We start from the raw sequence: 23,051 nt of genomic DNA on the forward strand, positions 1-23,051 counted from the left end.
ATATATAAATACAGATTTTTAATTAATAGATATATCGATACGAAACCGTAATAGCACTTTTTTCTTACATCCAATGCCATTTTAGGTTACGATAATATATTATCATAAATGAATATCATAATATATATATATATATATAGATATTCATGCAGATATTCTCTATGTCCATTTTTACAATATTAAAATTTTATATTATAATGTGTATAATGATATATAAAATGTAATTCTAATGCTGTACATAAAAAGACATTCATGAATACGAATTACAATTACATTTTATGTGTATTATAATATATGTGTATATACACAATAACACAAAAAATATTATTGACATATTAGTGAAGACATAAACATGTTAGTTAATGATATATGCAAGATAGAATTAATGATATATGCAATATTAAAATTATATTTTGTACATTATTGTGTATATGTACATTATAATACATATAAAATATAATTATAATTTATATTCACTAATAATGTTTTGTTATATGTTACAACAATGTTAGAATTATCATAGTATAATGTACATACAATTTTCTATATTAGATATATAGTCGACATATTAGTAATGTATAAGTACTATAAGTATCTATCTCTTTTTATTAGACAGAGTAAAAAGAGTTACATTATGTATGTGCAATGTCGTATTCATTTATATATATATATATATATATATATATATATATATATATATATATGAAACACGTGTCCATATATTGACAGTAATATATGTTACATCTTGACTAAACTCTAAATGATAGGAAAAATCATAGGAAAAAGTGATACTACAACTGTATTTCGATATTCACTGCGAGTACTGAAAATACGTAACTATAGATTTTCAGTATTGACAGTGTACATTGACACATGGGCCTATATAATAGCATTTTCCTGTCGTACAATGTCATTTTAGGTCAGGATGTGATATGTATTAGCTATATATAGATATATTACACATATAATATACATAGCTATACCATTTTTTGCTATGTTTAATAAAAATATGTAGAAGTTAATCATGTTAAAATATTAGTGATGTACTTAAATATAATACACACATAGGCAATATTGTACAATATTGCATATATGTACTATAATGTGTGAATATACATACGTTGCAGATAGAAGTTATCAATGCTAAGCTGTTTATGCATTCTCTGTGTTTAAATGTGCAATATTAAAATTGTATACATATATAAAATATATATATATATAATGCATGTATATATATATATACACACACATAAAATGAGGATTTATCAGAGGATTCGTAATTTGATTATTTTTTTTAAGATGTTACGTCTGATCATCTGCGTTTGATTATCGTTAGCTTTGATTTATGTTCGTTGTATATTTTGATATTGAAATATAAAAGTATATATCACTATTATTTGATCATAAAAAAATATATCTCTTTTTATTAAACGTAGAAAAAAGAAGACATCAGTACACCTTTTTGTTATACGTAACAAAAAGAGATGAAGTAGCTACACACATATGTGAATATGAATTAGAAATATATTTTATAATGTGTGTACACATCATAATGCACATAAAATATAATTCTAATATTCACTAATAGACTGTGTCTATATTATATCTGCATGAAAAGCTAAGTATGAGTAACTTCTATCTCTTTTTATTATGGGCCTTCTACAATAACACATTAGTTACAAATCAGAAGTCAGAAGCTAAAAATTGATCAATCACAGCCAATTTTTAGCGTTTGACTTCTTATTTATGGCTGATTTATGGCTTATAATTGTAAAAGGCCCATTAAACATAATAAAAAGAGATGGAATAGTTACATATGTATGTGCAATGTATTTACGTACTGACATGTTACATCCTAAGTTAAAATGACATTGGGAATAAAGGAAAAAGTGCTATTACATTACACGTGTATACATGTATTTCAAATACATGGTTGCATCCGAAAATATATCTAAGTCACAGTCAGAGTGTTCATTTAGTAAAAATATACTTATTGTAACTTGCTGTTAGTCAACGTACATTGACCTGTAAGTGTATATATTTGCTAAAACACTTTGAATATGATATACTTACATACATTTCATAAACGTACAGCATCGTACAAAAATTATGCATGTGACTATTGACTGTGTAATGTATGTTTTGTATATATATATATATATACATATATATATATATATACATACATATATGTATAACATATATATTATATAGGGTGTCCAAAAAGACTCCGAATTTAGGAACTGAATATAAAGGTGACTATAACTAATCGTAAAGGAATGTGAACGTGTATCGGCATGCATAGTACGCCAAAATATAATGCGTTGCCCTATGATTCACGTTCTACGATTCAATTACGACCATCCTTGTGCTAAGGCTATTACATAACGTTTTTAGAAAAAACGTTTCAGACAAAAGTTGTAAGGTTTCAAAGAAACTATTTACTGATATTCAGTTTTTTTTCTTCATTAGTTTCTTTGTTTCGGTTATGTCAAGCAATTAGCTTTTGATTCCATCATGACAATGCATCTATTTGCATTTCTTTAATTGCAGACGCAAAATTCTATAAATTGTTTCCGTAATTGTATTTCACCAAATTTAATAATCGAAATGCTTCCAATAAATTAAAAATAGTCAGTACATATATAAACGCCTTTGACATTTATTTGTAACTAGCCAAAGCACGATTTACGGCTGTGGCATTTTGTTATAGTTAGTCAGCTCACAATTAACGCCTCTGACAGTGAATTAAATATAGTCAGCCCACGATGAACGCCTCTAACATTTGTCTATAACTAGCCAAAGCACGATTTACGGCTGTGGCATTTTGTTATAACTAGCCAGCTCACAATTAATGCCTCTGGCAGTAAATTAAAAATAGTCAGCCCACGATGAACGCCTCTGACATTTGTCTATAACTAGCCAAAATATGATTTATGGCTGTGACATTTTATTATAGCTAGCCAGCTCACGATTAACGCCTCTGGCAGTAAATTAAAAATAGTCAGCCCACGATGAACGCCTCTGACATTTGTCTATAACTAGCCAAAATATGATTTATGGCTGTGACAGTTGTTATAGCTAGCCAGCTCACGATTAACGCCTCTGGCAGTAAATTAAAAATAGTCAGCTCACGATGAACGCCTCTGACATTGGATCATAATTAGGCAAAGCGCAATTTATTGTTATAACAATAAATTTAATCATATCACTTGTATCATAAATAAAAGTGATATTTTTACGAATAACATAAAGATGCTAACCTTTCTCATTCTGGCTTTATAGGGTGCCAACAAGAAACACACATCACAATAACCAATTTTGGTCTTCTAGAGTGCTTTCCAACAAGAGACACAGTGCGACACGGTGCATTATTACAATTTTGTTCGATAATACAAGGGAGATATTGTACTGAGTCGCTTGTTATAAAGCACCCATAACCTTCTCTTATCAAAGGCAGACAATATTCTGCTACTATTTTTTCTATTTTGTGAACAAAAAACACTATATAAATATATATATATATATACATATACACACATATATACATACACATATATACACACACACACACACATATATATATATGGTGTGTGTAGAACACTACTACACTACACTACATTGACAGTACTGTTGTGCGGCAATGATACTGTGAACGCGGGTCATACTGGTTACAGCTGATTGACTCGTATAATGCTGTTGTTTTCCACACATACAGCGTCACGCAAAATGATATATGTATGCATATATATATATATATATATATATATAATACACATACATACAAAAAATTGTTATTTATCACTCTAAGAAAAAAGATACATAATCGATATCATGATCACATTATCTTTTCCTTAGCGACTAATTAAGAAAAGGCGTTCACCGTATCTAAATTCACGTTATTGTAAAAAGACTCTCTATTATCTTTGAAGTTCTATTATTGATACGTCATTTAAATATATTCTCCAGGTTTATTCCACTAAAAAAAAGTTCAAATAGATGACCAGATGTATGATGCGGTAAAGTAAAATTTTATATTACATTCTGTGGCATAAAAACGTGACGTCAGTAACTCTTTGAAACTGAATGTATCATAAAAATAATAAAGTAATATTTTAAAAGTACATTACATTTAGTAAAATGCATTAAGTTATTAATATGATGTTCAATCACCATTATTAAGAAAATACAATATTATGTAGGAAGGAAAATATTTTCATGACAATTTGCTGGAAGGTATGGTCGCAGCATGTTTCTTATACTATGACACTTTTGAGATACACGTCCACGCGTGAGCGGTTCGGCCGTCAAGCGTCGAGCGATTGTGAAGGAAAAGTAGGCAGCATTTCAGAAATCGGCTCAAAATGCGCAACTAATTTCGAGCACATTGAAGTATACGTATATAATTTTTGAAATTTTATAAAAAGTATATTTGGAGTAATATGTTTATTAATAAAATTTAATAAATAAAATGTTATTTATTAAATAAAAATTAAAAAAGGAAAAAGCAGAATCGAACATAAGATCTCCAATATTCTGATCTTGCACCCAACACCCGAGACCACGCGTTCTTGCAGATCACCTCGACGAACGCGATACATATAGTGTATGGAAAGTCGTAAACTATTGTATATCTCATCAATGTTTACGTTTTGAAATCATTTTTGCATTTGCATTTTGCTACGTTAATGAGAAAGATATATGATTAATATAATTTAATAAAAAGAAAATGAAAGAATTTTAATTCGACAAAATTGGAAATTTTCACATCTGCTGGAGTATTGAATATTAGTCCAAGAAACCGAAGTCTGTCAAAAAAAAAAACGGAGAACTGGCAACCGTGTTCGTGATTTAAAATTCTTTCAATTTTGTTATTTCGATAGAGCGAGACAGAGAAAAAACAAACGGATAGAAGCTCCGATTGTAATCGGTGAGTCTCCGCGCGGACACGCCGAACTGGGCCCGCTAGCAAAACAATGAGTCATCTGTCTCTGTCCTTCTCTCTGTGGTCGCTTGTTTCTAGCGACCGAAAATATTTTCTCGACGATCTCGACCGCTTGGCGTGTTTCATAAGGAGGAAAGAGACATTCTAGACAATACTTAATTTTTATTAAATTATATTAATCCTTTGCCCTACGATTTAAGTTACGATGGCGCGTGTCATAATTAACAGCCTGGAACATATTGTTTATGTTTGGCTCGATTTCTTTACCACGAGTCTCACATGATATTAGTGAAATAGTTAATCATATACCTTTCTCATTAATATATAATAGCAAAAATGATTTCAAAACGTGATAGTTAACGAGATATAGTTTACGATTTTCCGTGTATTTTATGTACCACGTTCATAGAGGCGGTTTGTAAAACTCAGCGTGGTCTCGGGCGATAGGTGCGAGATCAGAATGTTGAGGATCCTATGTTCAATCCTGCTTTTTCCTTTTTTTCTTAATTTTTTTTTAAACAAATAACGTTATTAATGACAACATATACTCCAAATATATTTTTATAAAATTATAGAAATTATATGTGTACTTTAGTGTGCTCAGAACTAGTTACACATTTCGAGCCAATTTCTGAGGTGCTGCCTATTTTTCCTTTACAACCGCTCAACAGTCGACGGCTGAACCGCTGGATCGCGTGCGGACATGCATCTCAGGAGCGTCACAGTATAAGAAACATGCTGCTATCATACCTTCCAACATGAAAATTATCATGACAAACATTTTAGCATGAAAATTATTATAAAAATATTTTCCTTCTTACATAATTGTTATTTTCTTAATAATAGTGATTGAACGTCATATTAATAAGTATTACATTTTACTAAATATTATGTACTTTTAAAATATTTACTTTATTATTTTTATACATTACATTGATACATTCGGTTTTCTTTCAAAGAGCTACTGATCACGCTTATGTGCCACAAAATGTAATATCTTTTAATATAGAATACTGATAATATCAATTTAAAACTAATAAGAAATCGATACAGAACGAGATGCGTAATTTTAAACTGAAATGATTCAACTTCAATAACTCCGTGATGTCTTCTTTATTCAACATGTGAATAAAGAAGGCATGTTGAATAAAGAAGACATCACAGAAGACTAAGGAAAGTAAAGGATTGATAATTTGCTAGAAGATACGGAGCATATTTCTTAGTGCAACGCTCCTGAAATACACATCCGCGCTCGATCCGGTGCAGCTCAGCCATCGAGCATTGAGCGGTGGCGGCGGGGGGAAAGAAGGCGATGCCTCAAAAGTCGACCCAAAATTTAATATGTATTCCAATAACTATAGGAAGAATACCGAATCACTTTAATAGATAAATAAAAAATTATTTGTATGTTGCATATAAGGCATATATAAAGGCTTTTTGATTTGTTAATTATAAAATTATATTGACATCATCCTTATAATTATATTAATCATCCTTATAATTATATTAATCGCACTTTTGCGATTTGATTGATTATTAGAATTTCTTTCGGATGATAATTATAAAAAAAACATTTCACAGAAAGTACTGATCGACGTTACATTATTATAGAAACATAATTTTTTTTGGATTTTTTCTAAAGGTAAATTAAAACGTTTAGAAATACACATATAATTTCAATAATTAAATAAAAATATATTTAGCCTGTAATATATGTTTGTTAACAATGTCTTCAATCACTTATTTAAAAAAAAAAATTATGAAAAAAGAAAAAAGGAATTGATCATGAGATCTCTAACATTCAGATCTCGCATCTTACGCGTGAGACCACGCCGAGGTCTTGCAAATCTTTTCTATGAACGTGGTATATAAGGCTCATGGAAATCATAGAAATATCCCGTAAATTCGTGTTTTGAAATTATTTTTGCTATTATACCTAAATTGGAGGGATATAGGATTAGCATAATTTATTAAAACTTATATTTTATCTATAATGTTCCTTCTCCTCTTAATTATACACATTGAGCGGCCGAAATTTCCAGAAAGCATTTCGGTCGCTAGAACAAGCGACCGTAGAGAGATGGGGGGGGAGGAGAGGAGAGGAATGGAGAGGAGAGGAGAGGAGAGGAGAAATGAGTAGAGTCGAGGAAGTCTTCTGGAGCGAGAGATCTATAAAGAGAGAGAACCTAAAGACTCTGAAAGATGACTAAACACAATCACTTACTAACACCGGTTTTGTTCACGACCCCCTGCCTTCGAAGAAAAAAAAAAAAAAAAAAAAACGGCGATAGCACGATGCGTGGATTATCGACTCGCGCGTTTCAGGAGGCTTGCTCTTAGCCTTGCAGCTCGAGCTAGTTTAGCGTCGAAGTATCAGTTCAGTGCCTCACTGTGTCGTACTTCTGTTTGGAGCGTCTACATGATCGGGTAAGTCTAGAGGTAGTCGACACCTGTGCGCAGTCTGTAGTTAGTCTCAGTGTACGAGGAGGCATACAGTCACTTAGTCTATCGCAGTGAGAGGTACAGGCATCAACATACATGAGCTCCCGACTAATGGTGCTGCGCTTTCCGAGTCTCGAAGCCAGCACAAACTCCTAGTACAGAGAGTAGTTCTTCATAGGTGGGGGCAAAATAGTAAAATTATGGCTAAGGTTGCCGGCTGAAATAATAACTAGGTGATTGTTTACAATGGTGGGTGCAAAAAAAAAAAACCGTGATTGTCGTTAGGTTTTACAGTAGACGGGAGAGCGGAGGTACGGGCACGTCTGCTGAGGTGAGCAGGAAAGAAAGTCGGCCTGGTTGATTAGCGAACCTGCGCTGCGAACGTCGGGTTCGCGTCGCAGGACAAGAAGAGCGCGGCAGACAAACTCACAGCCACAATACGATATTAAGATCGTATTGTGAAGGCAATGTAAAGATTCAGACTGTGCATACCATGTACAGGTATGCAAGAGAGTGAATGCCTGTACACAAGATGAACAGAGGCAGCAGAGACTGGCGAAGGCGGAGGCGTAATCTATAAACCTTGAACTAGCGTGCACTGATTAGATTGGACTGCTCGGACAGTATGTCATTAATCGCACACCTGAAGCATTTAGTAGAAGGAGGGTCAAAGGCAGGGTGTCGGTTAGTGTCGGGACTCACAATCTGACTGCACTGTGGAGTCACAGTCGTCCACCCGGGGATATCTGAGAACGCTTAGAAGGAAGATTGCGTCCGCTGCCGGATCTGCCCACTCGAGCCTGCGCTGACGCATTCGGGGCCAATATTCGTAATAGTCGACAACACAGAAGCTCGACGACAACTGTAATCTTCGCTGTTGGCCGGTCTGAATGCCTGTATAGCTTAATAGGTTTCGCCATGTGTTAGAAAGGCAAGAGGCTAACCGGTCTGATGATCAGAAGGGGGAATACACAGTCGGCCTTGGCACTATCGCACAGGCCTATACTAGCGGTGACCGCGGTTGGGGACGACATATGGAGGAGTCTTCAGACCGGAATGAATGGGAGGGATATAGTTTGAGATTGGCTATCTCAGAACCGCAGACATACGCACTACGCGATGTATGTGAGTGCAGTGAGCGAGTGGGTGGAGGGTAAGAGGGCCACAAGAAGAAAAAGGGTGCGGTGGAGATGCAGGGTCTAGGCGATTTGAGTAGAGAGGTGGTAAAGAGGCGGACGGGGGGGAAACGGAGAGGGAGCGTGTGCGTGGCACACAAGTGTGTGAAACAAGCACAGAGACAGGTGGGGGGGGCGGGGCAGGGGGTGAAGGCGATTACTAAGACAACCAGTGTGCTGTGGGTGGGTACAAGAAGTAGAAGTGGGACAGGGAGATGTGGTGGTACTCACGACCTGTCACGACGGGCTGCAAGAGAGGAAAGGGTACCATCAAATACTGGTGAAGTGGGTTGACTATGAGCTACGTGAAGACAGAGAAAGAATTAATCACACCATTGTTACAGTGGATGTGGGTAGAGTGACGAAGTGGAAAAGTGAATAGAGGAGGAATAAAACAATAAGCCAAAAGGGGGGGAGGAGTCAATGTGAATCCTGGGACGCTGCATTAGTGTGTTGAGAGAGAGTGTGTGCAGATATGCGGGGTGATGCAGGTGTAGGAGGGAAGAAATTATTTCAAGCACAATTGAAATAGTATTCATAGTTAGATGGCAGAGCGGCCGGGTGAAAGGAAGACTATGGAGTCATGATGAAAAGTGGGAGTGGGGGGGTGGGAGAGATGCGAGGCGAAACCGGAGAGAGAGGCAAAAGGGAACACACAAGGCAGTGAGAGATAGGCAGAGCTGGGCAGACGCGGCTCTAGGTAAACGGAACGTTGGGTGTTGTGAGCACCTGAAAAGAAGTTAACGACAAATGATGGAGTGTGGAGACCGGGAGTGAGTAGGCGATAAGCATAAACACTACGCTTCCAACTTCCTATTTGCGCTCAGCAGCGCAGGAAGAGACGCCCAGAATTCATGAACTAATCGCCAAACGCGTCTGTGGAGAACAAAAAAATACGGACGGAGAGGCAAGCGAAAAGATAGACGGGAGCAAAAAGCGGAGGGAACGAAGTGTGCAAATGAAGGGCTGGCAGGCGGTCATAGCGAATGCAAGGGCAGCGTGAAATGTAGCAGAAAAACACCCTAAGAAACACAAAAAGGGCACCGGATAACAATCATAAAACAAATGACACAAAAAACAAACAACACACAAGGAGTCTGCAAAAGCAGGGGGGCACCAGGTGCTACAATAACCTAGCTACTTTCAAAGAACGTGCAAGATCTGGACACACAATACATGAACACGGGGAGGCAGGAACACCAGGAGAACATGTGAATGGAAAAGGTGGAGGGTGCGAAACACAGAAGCCTTAAGACACAAAATCTGGTAGAGTGCAAAACATCAGATAGTGCAAGCTGCTGTACGTGAAGTAGGGTCAGCTGAGCATGGTTGTATTTAGAATATTCTGGGAGGGGTATATTACAATTTATTACAATTTATTAAAACTTATGTTATTTAGAATGTTCCCATGCCTCCATGTCTCCTGATACACGCCTGACGTCGAGAGCCGAGAAGCCGAGAAAGCATATTTCGGTTGCTCGACGCTCGCTTGAGTGAAACAATGTTCTCTCTCGTTCTCAGTGTGCCGACAAGGCAAGCAATAAGAACGTAGTGCAAAAAGGACAGAGCGATAATAGTAGGCACGCTTCTAACTAACGAAGTCACACGGACACGGGCTCATGCTTGTGTTGCTACCGGTTGCGCCAGGCCGCCGAACGGTGGCGTTGATCGCGTGCTGCAAGCGGCCCGGAATTCGCATCACTGCTCGGAAGTTGCTCATTTCGGGCAGATTTCTGAGGCGACCCCCACTACCACTCGAAACTCGACGGCCGAGCCCACGTGACGCTGTGCCCCAGGAGCGTCGCGATACAAAAAGTTTGCTGGGAGCATATCTTCTGGCAAATATCATTAAAATATTTTCTTTCTACATAATTTTTATTTTAATATTTAAATTTTTTATTATTAACATATTATGTGTGTATTCTACAATAGTAGGGTAGTAGGTAGTAGGGGTCGCCTCAGGAATCTGCCCGAAATGGGCAATTAATTCCGAGCACTGATCTGGAATATCATAACGTTCTAGCACAAGTCGGCATTGTCTCCAGGCGAAGATACACACCTACGCAAGCACATAAAATCATCGCACTCGTCAAAAAAACAGTTTATTTAGAAAACGTGTTCCTATCTGCATGCAAGAAATCCACGAATATAAATTGTCAACAGTTCGACACACTTCTCACTACCCACGGAAATCTTAATGCACCTGCAGTAACGCTCAATCTTATCCACGATTTTCTTTGCCCAATAATAGTCGTCCTTTATTACATTGAAATTTATATTTTTGTAGTCGTCGTTCTTACATTCTTCTTCGCGTATATATTTTTCGTCATGTGTGTAATGACCAGTCGAAAGGGGTTCTTCTTTGATAATGACTCCCTGTTTCTCATCTCTGTTTTCGATCGCGTAGAAATTGCATCGGAGATATTTGCACATCTTTGTCTCTCCTCCGCGGATCACTGAGAACGTACATCACATCTTCTACACTGTTTTTACATACTTTTGAACATCGTGTCTCGTTCTACTTGCTCGTAGTTTTCCATATCTCTTTTTTTTAAATTACGTCGTATTCTTCCACGGAGCACTTGCATGTGACGCGTTGCACCGCCGCGATATTTCTAGATTGTTATAATGTTCTAGCACGTTGTCATTATTATATTTGTTTGCAAAACTGTTCACACTCAAAGCATTGATCATCGCACCTATCAAAAAAACAGTTTTAGTGTAGGATTCTTATTGGGATCACAAAACTCCGTCCATATATCAGCAGTTCGACGCACTTTTCACTACCCGCAGGAATCTTAATGCAGTAACGCTCGCTCTTATACGCGATTTTGTTCGCTCAATAATAATCGTTCTTTATTACATTTCTATTTCACTGTCTCTTTCATACTCATCATCCTCATAACATTAGTCTCGTAACCGCGGATACACTTTCTGTCGCGTAAATAAAGATCAGTCAGAAACGAGCTTTCTGATAATAACTCCCTGTTTTTCACTGCATACTTAATTCTCGTAGGCACTGCACTGGCGATATTCGTACACCTTTGTCTCTCCTCTGCGGATTACCGAGAACGTACAGCACATCTACATTATAGTCTTCACACATATTTTGCGTGTCTCGTTCACAATACTGTTATAATAGTTTTTAATTTAAGGCAATAATTTTTCAATTTGTGCAGAGTGGGCATATGTTGCACGGAAATACAATATACATTGGCTTTCTGCAATTCGTGCAAGATCGACCGCCTTTTCTCCGTTTTGTGAAAATTTCGATAAAAATAATCGTTAGGGCAAAATGAGAACATAAAACTCGAACGTTAACGGGCACCGAACGTGACAATATTCAAGAAACATATTTTCCCAACGATATTACAAAAAATAATCAAATAGATTCTCAGAATCGCCTGATCCACGGTAATAAAATTTATAACAAAGATTACAGACCGTGTAGAAAAAAATCCCATTTAAACACGATCGATTTTAGTAAATAAAAAATATAAATGTAGATCAGATATCCTGTGTAGATAAAAGTCATATTTCCAAATGCGTAAAAGCAAGTTGAAGGGCGTTTTCTCGTCAACAACCGGAAGTAAAATAAATGTGGGATTACAAAGTGTAGCTTTTAATTTTTTGTGAATACTGTCCAGACGAGAAAACGCATGTTCAAGTAATAAAAGAGAAATCGGCGACAAAAATATCGGGGGTGCTTTCTACTCGCCTTTGTGCGGATACCTGCACATCCTGCCTTCCACATTTACTGCAGAAGAGTTATGTTTTTTGCTTAGCAGCTGAAACAGCTTGGCGCTTCTCTTAACACGTCGCGACATATCACAGACTGACAGTGTATATCAAAGCTTTTTTCATTCAATCGTAAACTTTAGTTACGAGCGATAAGACATGGATCGAGTAAAAGAATATATATCTCGAAAATTGATCGAGCTTAAGGAGTACCATCCCTTGTCACGAGGTCCGTCAAGTCCATCAAATCCATCGAGGGAAAAAATGAAATATTGGGAATGTCTTGGCGAAAAAGCATCAACGTCATTAACGCTATCAAAGTATAAACCATAAGGTATCGCATTTGACTAGTGCTAATGTATTTTTAATCTTTGCTAGAAAGCGAATAATGATCAAAAAGTTTTTTGTTCTTTTTTTTCAGAAAGCGCTGCTAGTCATATCCGAGTCACCGATCACATTCGAACGTTCCAATTGCGAAAAAAAAAATAATGAAATGAGCAAAATCAATATAAGATGTGAATAAAGAAAAATTCGTTCGCATCACTATATGTATGTACTTTATTTTATTACCCATCCGTTATATTCTTTGCTCCGACGCGCTAGTAAAAAAGATAAAGGAAAAAAGAACACAATGTATTGTGAAAATTAAGTTATAAAAAAAAGAAAGGAAAAAAAGGACGTCACACTTGTACTTATCATCGCGCTCTTTCTTTTTCTAACATGCGAATTCTTGTTACCTACGCATTTTTGTAGTGTCTAGAGTTCTATTGTTCTATAGACTGCAAATATTTTTATTTATGATCTCAAGTGTTTCCCGTGCAGCGCAAAAATAAAATGTATCCTAGGCAGCATTGTTATGGTAAAAGATGCTTCTCAGCATTAGTCTTTGCCGAGTTTTGTCTGCGTGCGCGACACTAGTATAACACAATTTGAGTGGATGCTATCGATTGAGCGTAGAATCTGATCGGTTCTTTATTCAAGTCTAATAAGTCTCAATCCCTCGCAACTCGCGGTCTCGCGTAAAAAGAAATCAGTAATGTCGTTGTGCGTGGCTTAACGCCGAGCTATTGTCGTGTCTCTTGATACTTATATTAAGAACAGCGTATTATAGTATGTTACGATTTTTTAAATTTATAAAAACTGCAAAAAATATTCCGCCATTTAGCGGTTACGTGACTAAATTTGTGTGACTAAAAAAAAAAACATGGAAAACCACGAGCCTCCATGTAAAAATAATAAAATTGTGTGATATCAAGGCAAATAGGAGTCCACGAATAAGGTTACGTAAACATTAAACGTAAACATAAAACTAAAAAAGTGTGCATAAAATGATAAAAATTAACTGTTAGTAGACTAAGACAATATTTAATCAAATCGCATTACATGTTTCGGCTACAAGTTCAAATTCTCCTCAGATGTAAAGAATAATAAAAATATATACTATAAGATGAAACGCAACCGCTAATGAAAAACGCAGAAAATATGTAACATCATATCGAAGATATGCTAGTGTTGAATGAAATACTTGAAACGGACGAAACGAAAATTGCTCGTCAATTGGTTGGAAGATCGATTGAGAAAAAACTTTTTCATTGTACTGTTGGAAAAGAAAAAAAGAAAAAGAAAAAAATTTAGTGAAGGATAACTTCATTTTTTTATGTACGTACTTAAAGAATAAATGCAATGCAAGCAACACAGTTTTTCTTTGGTCAAAGACTCAATCCAAGTATCAGTGACATATATCCATATAAATATCGTCAACAATTTAACAGTCCGAGAATATCCATGGTCAGAAAATAAAAAAATCTTCATACATGATGTCAAAAAAGAAAAACCGTTACACTGTTACGGAGACATAATACGTCTAAGCAATGCGAAAGACGTAACAATATTAAGAACGAACTTGGTGAATATTAAACATTATTTACAATCGAAATGTAGGATACATGTAAGCTCTGTGTCTGTTTGAAGATAAAGACTGTTTTTTTGATATACAGCATCTCAGAGATCAAACGCTTGTTGTAATACGATTCCTCGTCTAAAATACGTGTTGTCCCATCGTGGTCAAGCTGCAATCTGTTATTACTGATCTTGAAGATATGTTCCAGCGTATATGATTTCGATGTTCAGAAATTTTTATTTTCAATTTTTTTCCTGTTTGACCTATGATGTATCGCAATCTCTATAGTTTCTCTTATAACAATGTTTGATTTCGAAAATGCAGTCAAAGAATCTTTGTGTACTTTGATATTTGTTGGGACTGAAGAAAAAAATCTTGACGTCCCCATTGAATCTCTTGAATTTTTCAGTTGTTGTAATATACTCGTATGATACTGTAAGCCAAGAAGACTTGATCGTTAAGTCTGCGTCATTAATAACTTTATCTTTTCTCGATATTCCACGATTAAAAATATTCTTGATTCTGTTATTGATGGTATCAAAAATAAATTTGAGAGGATAAAAAAGCACTATTATCAGCTTCATAGACAAAATTATCCTCTTATTACATCCACAGTTCCAACAAAAAAATTTGATAGATGCTATTTATATTTTCTTAAATAACTGTTATCCTCTCTCATTTATCTTCTTTACAATTGAACAGAGATTAAAATTCCATATATGTAATAAACACATTACACGTAATTTACAAATATTTAAAGACAAATATTTTACGATTCCTTACGTCAAATCTATTTTTGAAAGTTTCCTTCTTATTTCCAGTATAAACTAGCTTTCTATCCCTAACACATTAAAAAGTCTTATTAAAAAGGAAAAGATTAGTTAGATTTTTTATCTAACTAGAACGTAGTTTATAAGATTTCCTGTGACGATTGCGAGGCGAGCTATGTTAGTCAGACAAAAAGAAAATTAAGTACGAGATTACACGAACATATCTTTGAGAGATATTAAAAAGAATACTGGTTCTCCTACTATTATAACTGATCATCGTATCAATTTCGATAATTTTAGATGGAATGAAATAAAAATTTTAGATTGCGAATCTTCGTATAACAAGAAATTAGTGTCTGAAATGATTCACATCAAAAGTCAGAAACAAGGTCTTAATAAAAAGAATGATACTAAATCGTTACCTGAAACTTACTCACAGATTATTCAATCTCTTTTTCCTTTTTAACTACATTCTTTCTCTTTTTACTTCTCCTCTCCCCACTTTCTCTTCCCTCTACTTTATTTTCTCCCACTTATGTTCCCCTTTTTTCTAGTTTATCATTTCAACTTCTTGTCTTGATATGTATATTTTATATTGTCTCTGAATATCTTAGAGAAATAACTATATTTTCAATCTCATCGCATTGCCTAAGAATAGACGACGTTTATATTACATTGATACATAATAGAAGGTATTTATTCTCATTTGATTTAACTGTTTCTAAATTGAATATATATAATTTATGACGGTACATCACAAAATTTTAATTCGTATTAATAACTCTAATGTACATTTCTCATAATATTAGATTACTTTTTTACTTTTATTTTCATTCCTTACTTCTTAGTTTGTATTTCTTTTATTAGATTTGATTACTTATTCCTATTACAATTTTATATTATATTTGTACTTTTTAACAGAAACAAGTATGTTTATCTATAATCTACACAATCCAAAGGAATATATGGTTATCGATCACAACATTCTTATAACATATAACATTTATTGTGTATCGAACGATATTGTTAATTAATATTGCGATCGAGAACAAATTTTTATATATTTTATCTATGTAATATTTTCACTGTTATTTTCATTTACATTGATAATGATTCAACAGGGATCGAAACATTTGGTTTTGTTTTGTTTGTTACGGCAAATTAAAGTTTTATATTTTAACTAACATGTTTATTTATTAACGCCTTCAAATTTTAATTTTATAACGAATAATTTTAGGCTCGTAGACCTTTGTTTTTCTGTTTTTTAAATTTATTAAGCATATTTATAATTTGATTACATATTTAAAATATTTGCAGATAGTAAGACGACATTTGCATAACGTACAAGATTGTTTTTTCCCATGCGCGCGCGTTCAATGAATTTTTTGAAAAATAATCAATAAGAAGGTATCAAATTTATTATGAAATAGACAATAAAATCTTTTTTTTCTCTTTCTCTCTTTCTTTTAATAATTATTATTGAGACAAGTTGCCACCTGGAAAGCAAGCTTTCCTTCTTGTCCGACAAGGAAGGCTCGGGAATGGCTAGCAGTGGTGCCCCGATGAGCAGGTGACCTGGTGTCAGAGCCGTGAGGTCGTCGGAGTCGTCTGAGAGGGCATGCATGGGCCGGGAGTTCAGGCATGCCTCCACTTGTGCAAGCAGGGTGCTCATTTCTTCGAAGATGAGCCTGGTTTCGCCGATGGTTCGGCGCAGGTGATACTTAGCAGATTTTACGGCCGCCTTCCAGAGTCCACCAAAATGTGGTGCCGAAGGGGGGTTAAAATGCCAATGGATCCCTTCTGATGTAGCGACGTGTGCGATCTTTCGTTCTTCTGACGAGGAGGCTCGGAGCATCTCTCGAAGTTGCCGGTCGGCGCCCGAAAAATTGGTGCCACAATCGGAGTAGATGTCCGTGCAAAGTCCTCGGCGAGATGTGAATCGACGGAAAGCAGCCAGAAAGGCGTCGGTGGTGTATGCTGAAACAGCCTCAAGGTGAACGGCCTTGGAGCTAAAACAAATAAAGATTGCGATGAACGCTTTGTGAGCGCTGTGCCCACGCCCTTTGTTCGTCCTGATGAAGATTGCAGGAGTCACTCTTCCTGGAGGAAGATTTCCCATTTTCGGTTGTGGAGTGGCAGCCCTCCACCGAGTGCATGTCACGCACTGATGCAGCCATCGCTTGACCACCGCTCGGCCTTGTGGAATCCAGAACCGGAGGCGAAGCATTCCCAAGGTCATCTGACCTCCTCTGTGGAGAGTACGACGATGGTAGGGTTCCACCAGCAGGTGAGTGAGCCATGACCTTGGAGGCACGATGAGAGGATGTCGCTCGTCGAAAGACAGCGCTGCGTGTTTGAGGCGTCCTCCGACTCGCAGGATTCCGTGTTCGTCCATGTACGGGCTGAGGGTTCGCAGATGGCTGGATCTTGCAAGACAGCGTTTGTTTTCGATAGCAATCATCTCCTCCTGATAATGCCGTGACTGCATTACGCGAATCCATTGAAGGAGTGCTGCATCGAGTTCGGCTGGGAGAAGAGCTGATTGTCCACAGATCTGACTGAGCGACTGCGGTGACGCCAACGCAAGCACCAGGAAGTCACTCTCAGCAATTGGTGTAATGACGAGAACCTGAGGAGTTCTTCCGGCTCGTGGTTGCTCCTGATGACTGCCGCGAGTGTGGTGGCCCGTTGCTCCGGTACGTCCTTGATGGGCTCCAGATCGATGCTTGGCCATTGCGTCGGATTCCCGCATAACCATGCGGGACCCGTCCTCCACAAGGGATGGCTGAGGAGCTCGCGTGGTGTCAGTCCCCGGAAGGCACAGTCGGCAGGGTTGTCCTTGCCCGGGACGTGACGCCATTGAGCCTCCGGAAGTTGCTGCTGGATTCGTGATACTCTGTTGGCCACGTAAGTTTTCCAGCGAGAGGCGTGACCTCGAATCCAGTGGAGCGTGACCTTGGAGTCTGACCACAAGATCACTGGCGTTGCGGCTAAGTTTAGCACAGAGCGCGTGTGCACGAGTACACTTGAAAGTAAGGCGGCGGCGCAGAGTTCGAGTCGCGGAAGAGAAACAAGTTTGATCGGCGCGACCTTGCTTTTGGCTGTCAATAATCGAGTCTTTGTCTGATTGTTTGCGATGATGCGAAGGTACACCACAGCGGCGTAATCTCTTTCGGACGCGTCTGCGAAGCCGTGTAATTCAAGCTGAGAGCTCGTGTCGCCGGTGCCGAGCCAGCAGCCGACTCTGAGCTTCTCAAGCAGTGGAAGTTCTTCCCAGAGCCGCTTCCACTTTCCAGTGATGGTTGACGGCAATGGTGCGTCCCAGTCTAGCTGTTGCAGCCAGGCCGACTGAATTAGAATTTTTGCTTGAATGGTTACTGGAGCCAGCCATCCGAGCGGGTCGAAGAGTCGAGCGGTCTCCGACAGCAGACTTCTCTTGGTAAACGCGACGACGGTGCGAGGAGGAACAGAGAAGGCGAATTCGTCTCTGGTTGGATACCAGCGCAATCCCAGAGTTGAGTGATTCTCTTGTTCCCACGACCGCGAGTCTGGTGAGGTAGTACTCTGGCGGAATGTCGCGAAGAAACTCCTGGCAGTTGGCGGCCCACTTTCGGAGAGAGAACCCGCCCGCCATGCAGAGGTTGCGGAGCTCGACTTGGAGAGCGATAGCATCGGCTTTGTTATGCGCTCCGGTTACGACATCGTCGACGTAGCAGTCGTGTCGTAACGCATCTGCGCCTCGAGGGAACCGCGATCCGTCGTCATCGGCGAGTTGACGCAGAGTGCGAATGGCGAGAAATGGCGCGCAAGCGAGACCGTAAGTGACAGTTTTCAATGTAAACTCGCATATAGGCTCATCAACGCTGTGTCGCCAAAGAATGCATTGATGCCTTTGATCGTCGGGATGAACAAGAATCTGCCGGTACATCTTTTCGATGTCAGCCACTAGCGCGTACCGATGCCACCGCCACCGCAGAAGTACGTTCGCGAGGGGTGGCAGCAAGTTAGCCCCAATCAGCAGATGAGTATTGAGTGACTCACCGGACTTTGTATGCTGCGATCCGTTGAAGACGACCCTGAGCTTCGTAGTGGTGCTGGATTCTCGAAGGACGCCGTGATGTGGAAGGTAGCACCATTCTTCGCTAGAATTCGGAGGTTCTTGTGCCAATTCCATGTGACCTTGGTCCTCATATTCCTTCAGGAAGGCGCGGTAGAGATCGCCGAATCGTACGTCTCTCTCACAGCGTCGCTCCATGGCGATTAAGAGTCGTTCAGCAGATCTTCGCGTCTCAACCAGCGTCGTCGGCGGAGATGCAAAAGGTAGTCGCACTATGTATCATCCTTCGGCAGTGCGTTGATGCTGCAGCGCGAAAATGTCTTCGCATTGCTGCTCTTTTGGCGTGAGTGCGACGGGAGCGGGCACCTCTCGTTCCTGCTCCCAGAAGCGGTGCACAAGTTCGGCTAGCTCATGATCTGCGGTGCACTGAAGCGAGTGGCGCTGTGCTGAGTTGGTTACTTGGTCGCAACCTCCAGATAGGATCCAGCCGAGCAGTGTCTTTTGAGCGATAGGCGCTTGGGGGCTTCCTTTGCGAAGACCATCCTGGAGAATGATTGAGCATACTTCCGCTCCAAAAAGTAGCTCAATAGAATCGTTTGCTGCGTAGTCCGGATCAGCCAATTGGAGCCCCTTTAAGTGTGGCCACTCCATTCTGATCCTTGCGTGAGAACCTTGGTAAAGCGAAAGACTTGGCAGAATAAAGGCTCCGACGGTGAAGTCGGTCCCTGTGGTTAACGAGGTCACGTTGAGCGTCACCTTTCTCCTGCTGGGCCCGGAGTTTTTGCCGCTGATGCCGATAACTTCGATTGCGGATCGAGAGCGTGGCAGGCGTAGGCGCTGGACCAAAGCCTCGGAAATCAAAGAAATTTCCGAACCTTGGTCGATGAGAACGCGTGTGGTATGTCGATTGCCGTGACGATCAGCGATGGAAACTTGCGCAGTTGCGAGCAAGATAGCCTTGTGGTCGTTGTCGCGGCGCACTGCCGACAGTGAGCTGACATCTTGAGGTTTCGGTGAAGCGTACGCGTCGTGTAACATTGAGTGGTGACGAGACTTGCACGTGGCACACATCCTCGTCGACTGGCACTTCGCGAATGTATGAGAGCCGAGGCAGTTGAAGCACAGCTTGTGAGTTTCGGCGACGGCCTTGCGGTCGACAGCGGATTTCTTCTTGAATTCTTTACACACCATCATGTGGTGCTTATCCTTGCAGAGGACGCATTGTGAAGATTCGGTGTATTTCTTGACGTGATGCGACTTGGCAGATCGCGACGGATTGTCGGAGACCTTGAGCGATTTTGGTTTGGCGACTTTGAGAGTACGTGCCCTTTTGTTTATGAAGTTCATCAGCTCTTTATGAGTGGGCATGTCGCTCGAGGCGCTTGAGAGTGACTCCCACTCCAGGCGAGTTCTTGGATCGAAGAGCTCGACGACAAGATGATTTAGTAGATCGAAGCCATGAGAGCCGATAGGCTGTCAATGCTCTCCTGGCCGTTGACTACCCTGGTCACGGCGTTGAAGATGCGGTTGAGCTCCTCCTCAGTTTCGTTCTTCATCTTAGCCACGGCGGTAAACTTGGAGAAATTGGAGCGTGATAACTCTCTCTTATTTTCGTACTGCTCGCTCAGCAGCTCCCATGCGCGTGGATAGTTGTCTTCGGTCATTGCTAACGATCGAATCAGTTCCTCAGCAGGACCCTCCAGACAAGTTTTTATGTAATGAAATTTCTCGATTGCTGAGATTGATGAATTGTTTCCGACAATGGATTGGAAGAGGTCTCGGAATGTAGGCCAGTCTTCGAATGCGCCAGAGAAAGAACTAATCTTGAGGTGAGGCAGCGACGGTTTTCCGGAAGACTCATTACCTTCTGTTTTGGAAGCTGAACTCGGTTCCTTTGCCATGAGTTTCGTCCGGTAATCGTCCAGCAGACTTTGCTGCTGCACGTACATAATTTCGGCGGAATCGGCAAATTGAGACGTATTGTACTCACTCTGGTCGAAGGCTTCCTTGTAATGTGCTCGAATAAGCTCGTGTTGCCTTTCAAATTTCGTCCACAGCTGGTCGAGAAGCGTCGAGCGGATTTCGACAGCGCGGAGGGTGATGTTGGCTATCCCCATTTTCTTTAAATTGGTCACTGACCTGGTCATGCGACCGTGGATGTCACTCTGGGCGGTCAGCAAGGCGGTTATTTCGTCACTCATGCTTTCTTTTCAGCACTAGCAAACTGAACGCGATGCACTCGACACTGTGGATGCCGGCGAGAATCCGGCTCGAAGGACCAAAAAATGTGCGGGAATGCACCGCGCGGAAAGATTCGAGTGAGAGAACGGCACACGGTGGATATGATACACGACAGTAAAGAGAACTCCGTTTCTTTGTGATTTAACAAAAGAATTTTCTTTAATATGCACAGTTACAAATTCAGAAAATATAATTAATTAAATATTAGATTAACAGAATATTAAATGCGGTCACCTTTTCCAAATTGTATTTGGAATCGCGGTGATGGAAAATCTCGGCGATTTTCTCGGCACTTCTCAAAAGGATCTTTCTTATAGCGGTTTTCACTAAGCGGTTAGCACGGCGGTTTTGCGAAACGATATAGTAGCAAGACTATGACTCTAAGAACTCTGAGAACCCTTTTGACTCTAAAAAAGAGGATGGCGAGATCGAAGCATTTATTGCTTTCGGCCTGGGCTTTCTTCTTGGGAAAAATCCAATAAAATTTTGCCACAATCGTAATTATTACGTGGCATTAGTTGTACAAAATTGATTGGCCCTTTGGATTCTTTTCTAACGACGTTCAACATAACAGTCATGCGCGACAGAAAATCCATACGTGGGATTGGTGACAGCGCGTGACGTATTCGTCGGAGCGCGGCGCTCGCGTGCGCGAATTGAATTGTTCTAGAACTTTCGATTGTCCGTTGCCGGAGCTTGTTTACGTGTACCGAATTGGTTTAAAAGAACAAAGAATGCCAAATCGATGATTTTTAACGAGAATTAAGATCATGCTCGAGATGAAATCACGAGCTCACTTTATGCATGCGTTCAATGACAATTACTGTCGGTCGACTGAAAGAATTCTTGCTTTTCCCGAATTAACGATCTCAAACAATTATATTGGAAATAGACATGTAAATAATATTTATAAGTTTTAGGAAATAATGCGGTTTAAGGGGATGCTGGAGTGTCCTGTTTTATCATTAAATTTTAAAAACGCCTTTCTCGTAACTGTGTTTATGGATTGAAAAATCCTTCTCCACAATTAAAGTATCGACAACAACACAAATTGCTAGCTACATTTGAATACGAAAAACGAAAGAAAATTAAAAACTTACAGTTTTGTTATCGGCTTCTGTAGTCAACACATCACAATATGTGTTGCATATAAGAGTTTCAGATCTTGCACGTTCATAAAAAGTAGCTGGCGAATTGCGGAAAATCTAAATGAACAATCCTATGCTTTTAAAAACGCGGTAGGAGTTTTAGTATAAGAGAAAGGCGTATACAAAAATTTCGTTTGTATATTACGAGTGAAATTGACGTGAAGCCATGAAACTAAGCAGTATTTTAGTTCCGCGATATTCCGACAGCGGCGCTGTCATGAAAAGTGCGTCGCTGAACCATAGAAATGATCTGAATTATCGACTTACTCAGGCCCATATCAATAAACGTGCCCTGGTCAAAATTTTTTCTTTTGAGAGGAAAAATAATAAAATAAATATGATATTAGTTATTTCAATTTTGTTGAAATAATTTCTTCCTAAACAAGAAACATACCATATTATTTACATATGAATACAAATGAAGATAATTATTTTAATTACACTATTCTGTCTTTTACATACATTTTATTTAGTAAATTATTGATGCATATATAACACACACATATATATATATGTGTATATATATATATATATATATATATATATATATATATGTATATGTATATGTATATGTATGCACGCATTATATATATATACACACACGCGCGCGCGCGCGCGCACGCACACACACACGC

At 38.9% G+C, this 23,051-nt stretch overlaps 2 protein-coding genes and 1 pseudogene across 3 annotated transcripts in view; 1 reads left to right on the plus strand and 2 right to left on the minus strand.

Annotated features, from left to right (window-relative positions):
• The window catches only part of LOC105143026 (uncharacterized), a 19,719-nt pseudogene extending 6,873 nt beyond the window's left edge, over nucleotides 1-12,846 (plus strand). Inside the window, exons 6-7 of the transcript XR_015546633.1 lie at nucleotides 12,351-12,634; nucleotides 12,722-12,846. The product of XR_015546633.1 is annotated as an uncharacterized LOC105143026 (transcript). The remainder of the gene's footprint in view (nucleotides 1-12,350; nucleotides 12,635-12,721) is intronic.
• A 4,611-nt stretch (nucleotides 12,847-17,457) lies between these two features.
• Nucleotides 17,458-19,225, minus strand: LOC147907989 (uncharacterized). The gene is made up of 2 exons (XM_087411091.1): nucleotides 18,534-19,225; nucleotides 17,458-18,457 (listed from the first exon to the last, which is right to left on the minus strand). Exons 1-2 carry the CDS (start codon nucleotides 19,223-19,225, stop codon nucleotides 17,458-17,460), a joined length of 1,692 nt encoding a protein of 563 aa, XP_087267217.1.
• Nucleotides 19,226-20,469: 1,244 nt separating this feature from the next.
• On the minus strand, nucleotides 20,470-21,228 carry LOC147907990 (uncharacterized). Its single transcript, XM_087411093.1, has one exon. The coding sequence runs from the start codon at nucleotides 21,226-21,228 to the stop codon at nucleotides 20,470-20,472; it is 759 nt and encodes a 252-aa protein (XP_087267219.1).
• Between the last annotated feature and the right edge of the window lie 1,823 nt (nucleotides 21,229-23,051).

The sequence above is a fragment of the Acromyrmex echinatior genome, chromosome 11 (assembly GCF_024713525.1).
Source record: "Acromyrmex echinatior isolate Ae372 chromosome 11, ASM2471352v2, whole genome shotgun sequence".
Classification (NCBI taxonomy): Eukaryota; Metazoa; Arthropoda; class Insecta; order Hymenoptera; family Formicidae; genus Acromyrmex; species Acromyrmex echinatior.